The sequence below is a fragment of the Anarrhichthys ocellatus genome, unplaced genomic scaffold (assembly GCF_004355925.1).
Source record: "Anarrhichthys ocellatus isolate YVR2014 unplaced genomic scaffold, GSC_Weel_1.0 scaffold1, whole genome shotgun sequence".
Taxonomy (NCBI): Eukaryota; Metazoa; Chordata; class Actinopteri; order Perciformes; family Anarhichadidae; genus Anarrhichthys; species Anarrhichthys ocellatus.
Genome location: NW_022280031.1, coordinates 13,137,158 through 13,142,318, shown reverse-complemented (window position 1 = coordinate 13,142,318; position 5,161 = coordinate 13,137,158). Strand labels below are relative to the sequence as shown.

Sequence of the window (5,161 nt, the reverse complement as noted above, 5' to 3'; positions counted from 1 at the left end):
CACACACATATATATATATATATACACACATATATGTATATATATATACACACATATATGTATATATATACACACACATATATATATATATATATATATATACACACACATATACTGTATATATATATATACATATATACACATATATATATATACACATATATACATACACATATATACATACATACATACATATATATGCAATATCCTGCTTCGATCCATATTTGTTGGCATTCAGCCTCTCAAAACAACATTAACGCCTGCCATCGCACACACACACACTTACACACACACACAGGAGAGGCTCACCACATAATAACAGACTTTCAAAGCTTCATTCAAAAAACCTCAATAGAAGCCCTGAATGTAAAAATAGAACATGACATTTGACATACATTTAGTCATCTATTAATAACAGTTATTTTCTGTCCCTCATAACATTAGCTAGTGAAACATTTCAGCCTAATATGCACATAAGAGCAAAAAATTCGAGCTAGCCAGGAGTCGAACCTAGAATCTTCTGATCCGTAGTCAGACGCGTTATCCATTGCGCCACTAGCCCGGCCTCTGATCACACTCTGCTGCTGAACAGAAAAACAACTGTTTCGCACAGCTCGCCCATCCCCCACCGTTTAGCGCTCTGCTGAAAGCATGCTCCCCAGGGTTAGCTGCACAACACAAGCGACTAGTGAACCAGACCATGAAGCTGGCTTTTGTTTGCACCGCTTTGACTATTGACATGTTAAAAAGCCCCGTAACGCAGCTTTACATTTCCTTTCACGAGCTGAAAAAGTGTATCAACATGTGGCCCACTGACCAGAAATGCAACTAGTATTCATAACAGAAACAACACTGTGTTGTTTAAATCATTTTGCACAACGAATAACTTTCACAAATATCAGAAAACCCAAACCTGCACGCACACGTGATTACTTCGTTTTGACTTCTGTCTGACCTGTACTTATCGCGCCTCATTATAGGACCATAGAAGGAACAATACCACCATGTGCAACAGCCCGTTCAACAGCAGTTAAACAGAGAAGTGACGCATGTTTGGGTTATAAATCAACATCACTCATAACAAATGAGGAGACGATTCATTACGAGCTGCTGTTAACTCCAACAAGAAGGAAGTGACGGGTTCTTTTTATATCTGTATTGTTAAACTGGTCATAACAGAGTGTCCTACTTAAGTCTCACATAAAGGGACTCATCTGTTCAAATTAATATTAGATATGACAGATTCAGTTGGTGGTCATGGTGTAACAAAGGCCCTCACAGCTCCCTGGTGATAAGGTGCCTATGATTCAGTGCTCTCACCGCCGTGGCCACCGGTTCGATTCCCGGCCTGGGAACAAATCTTTCAAGGGTTTCACAGCTACTGCACTAAATCAGCTGCCTGCTCTTTACTAGCCTTCTGGTCTCACAAATAGACAAAATCGTTATCATCATCCTTATTCCCTCTTCCTTTCTTTTTCTGTTCATCCTTCTCTTCCTTGTCGTCTTGTGAGCTCAATTGCAATGATAACACAAAAGACAGAGTGCCACAACTTGCTCTGAGCAACAGTAGCTGGAGCTTGCGACTATGATGAATTAGTGGTTGAAATCTATTTGTATGAAATCATCGGTATAATTTCATCAGTGTGAGTGTCCTTCCACCGTGCTGGACTTCTCTGTGATAGAAGTCCTGAGTGACAACTTGTGGTGCAACGGATCATAAAACTCACGGTTCGGATCAGCACAAAAGATAAAAAGGGAGCAAATATAACTTTTTTTTTTGCCACCGATACTAACTACCAGATTGTTGTTTGATTATAGCGTCCCAATAATCATTTCAACTCTGAAGTCTGTAAACCATCAAAAATTCTAAATGTATCCTTTCACTTTGTTAAGTCACCTATATTGGGGTTTTTTCTTCATGAAAAAACACTATTTAAATGATGATGTAATAAAATATTGTATTTTTATGAATTAAAACAAATCTTGTAATTAGTAGTTTTAATAATGTATTATAAACTGCTTAGAGCTAGTGTAAAGAGGTCATAATTCATCTCTAATATCTATTTATGTTGTTGTGAAAACGTCTCAGTACCAGATATCACAAAGTTCCACAGGAACACCACTAGAGGCCGTATGTGATACTCCGACCACTGTTGGACTCCATCAAAGGCCAGAGATTACACAGCGCATCCCTTAAATAAAGTTATTATTATTAATGAGAACATACACAGACGTCCCTGGAGGTCTAGTGGTGAGGATTCATCGCTCTCACTGCCGCGGCCTGGATTCCATTCCCGGTCAGGGAACATCATATTATCAAGAATGCGTGATCAGAAACAGTGTTGTAGTTCATCATTCATACATGCATACATGCGGCCTTTGAAGAACCCTACGGTCGAAAAGTCCTGAGTTGGAGGAAAGATATGAAGGAGGATTCATAAGGATTCAGGAAGAGACAACTGCGGTGCTCAGGGAAGCCGACTCCACTAAATATGATACGATGTGTCATTATGATGTGTTACATGTTCAAAATAAATAAACATGAATCAAATGAAACAAAATGGCTGTCAGTTATGAGTCATTGTGACTCACATTCACCAACATAAGTCCCATTATAATAGAACTTTATGAAAATAATTTCTAAATCAGTACAAACAAAGCGTAGAATTTGTCAAGGGTGCGTCACTTCAGAAGGTTGCTGCCGCAAGGAATTGTGGAGGGGGGGGGGGGTATTATCGCCTTTCCTTTTCGTAAAGTGTTCCAGTGTTCCCTAAGCTAAAGGAGATAAGAAAGGAAGCAATGAAGCATCTTTCCTTTGCATTTAGAAAATTCGACTAGCTCTCGTCGTTAAAATACTTTCGGGTCATTTCACTCAGTTAGGAACCGTCTTAAGTAAAAAACACTTTTCAACCACAGCCCAGATTTGTGTGAGACATCGAGGGTAAACGTTGAAATGGAAATAAGCTCATGCCAGACTGGTGTCATGACTTCGTGTGTTGGTTGGCGTACGGATGGTTGGTAGTGAACCATGATCTAGGCCACCGAAACAGCTCGAGAACACGTTCCTCTTCAGACTGAGCGAGTGCAGAACTAGTACCAAGCAAGTTCCTTTCTTGTCACTAAGGTGTCTGCATTACTAGTGAGACTTACCTCTGACTCGGAGTCGTCATGGGACAGAGCTCGTCTGTAGCGCACCTTGCTGTTCCCACGTGAGTCCTCCTCTCTCTCCTCCAGCTTTGCTTTTGTCCTGTGCTTCTTCATTAGGAAATTATCTACCACCCAGAACATGAGGGCCTAAAAGAAAACACAGAAAATACTGTGAATGATATTAAAAGAGGGGATTTTTCTTATATTATACACTGAAACTCAGACATGTTTTTACATTTAGTGGCCAGGGTAAACGAACAAATTCTAGACACGTGCAGTATTGGTGTAACCGGAGCTGTAAAATCAGGGTGCAAAAAAAACAACCAGATGGTAACAGCGGACTTACGTTGATGAAGAACGGAACGATGAGCATGACGATGGCCAGTTCCAAGTCAGGATTCTCTATGGGGTTGAGGAGAGTCAGCTGCGACAAAAACACAAACAAATACAACACACACACACACACACACACACACACACACAAGCACAGACATAAGCATATACACAGAAACACAGACAGCACTCCAGGCCTCAGACTAAAAGTTCAGAGCTCAGTAGGAGCAATAATAAAGTAGAAGGAGGGTCGCCTGGAGCACACAACACAACTTGGAACATCATCATCATCATCTGTATATGCATCAATAAAAGATTAAAATGTTTAATTGTAATGATGTCCTTCGACCTTTACAAAAGAAAAGCTGAATGCCTGGCAGGCTATCAAAATGCAAACATTTCTGCATGTGCATGGTAGATGGAGCTAAATAGGACTTATTCTCAAGTTTAAAATAACTACTGTGGTATCACATTCATAGCCATTGGTGCCGTTTCTACAGACCACTAGTAGGCCATGTTCTGAAGCTTCAACAGATGTCCCTGGTGGTCTAGTAGTGGTTAGGATTCGGAGCTCTCACCGCCGCGGCCTGGGTTTGATTCCCAGTCAGGGAAAACGCAATAATGTCTTTCTCAATTGTAATGTTACGTTCAGAACTCTGGATATCACACTGTGTAATATATAAGAACTACACATAACTACATAGACAGGTGTAGCGATACACACTCATGTTCCACACTGGTCTACAGGTGGAGGAAAACACACAAAGAGACACATTAGCGCTAAGAAAGGCAGCTGGAAATTTACAGCACATAAATATGGATGCAAATGATACAGTAATCTGCTTTTGGTTAAGCATTAAACACCTTTGTTGATAAGATTGAAGAGGGTTATCTGGAGACTTTTGTGTTGAACCGTAGCTTTCCAGACCACTTGATCACCTCGCCATTCATGTGCGAAGAAAAACGGGCCACTTATGCTCCTACTACATTCACATTGAAATAGCAGGAACGATGGCACATTTACACCAGGGATTACAGAGAGAATGCCCTGAAAAGGCTGAACAATCATCCCCAATGTAAAAGCACTTATCTTTGACTTCAAGAAAAGGTGTGTACACACAGTACATGCACACATGAAACCAGCTTAATGTGTGAAACCTAAACAGAAGTGTCAATTCAAATGTGTAATGAGTTTTTCCAAATTCATCAAGTGTATTAGTTCTCACTCTTTGTTGATCACAATACTCTGCATCTTCAGCAAGTTAATGCAAAACCCGCCAAGTATTTTCAAATGGAGCAAACAGCGACAGTGACGGGAGCTGACAGAGCAACATGGGGAGTGAGAGCTGCTGCTGTATAGTCTTTATTATAGTGTAAATAAAGGGTATTTTTCCTTGACAAATCCCTCTGATGGGGTCAAAATCAGGCTAATAAAAACTGAGAGAGAACACTTCATGATCATCATGACATTTCTGGAGACTCTTGTTTTCAAATGGGTTTAACTCCTTTATTTTTCTGACCTTCTTCCACTGGGGGATGAGGAGGACCAGCATGATAAGGACTTTCTCAAACACCATGATGAGGATGTAGAGGATACACTGGCCCAACCACGCTGTGCACTGCACTGGCTCTCCTGCGCGTGCACACACACACACACACACACACACACACACACACACAC

General features: G+C 40.7%; 1 protein-coding gene and 1 non-coding gene across 2 annotated transcripts in view; both read right to left on the bottom strand.

Annotated features, from left to right (window-relative positions):
* Positions 1-5,161, bottom strand: part of stimate (STIM activating enhance) — a 15,854-nt gene that overhangs the window by 7,032 nt on the left and 3,661 nt on the right. Inside the window, exons 5-7 of the mRNA XM_031846429.1 lie at positions 5,001-5,113; positions 3,494-3,571; positions 3,151-3,294 (exon numbers count right to left, since the gene is read on the bottom strand). Of these exons, the coding sequence (XP_031702289.1) occupies positions 3,151-3,294; positions 3,494-3,571; positions 5,001-5,113 (335 nt within the window). The remainder of the gene's footprint in view (positions 1-3,150; positions 3,295-3,493; positions 3,572-5,000; positions 5,114-5,161) is intronic.
* trnar-acg (transfer RNA arginine (anticodon ACG)) lies at positions 490-562 on the bottom strand. Its single transcript has one exon. It is a non-coding gene; the product is annotated as a tRNA-Arg (tRNA).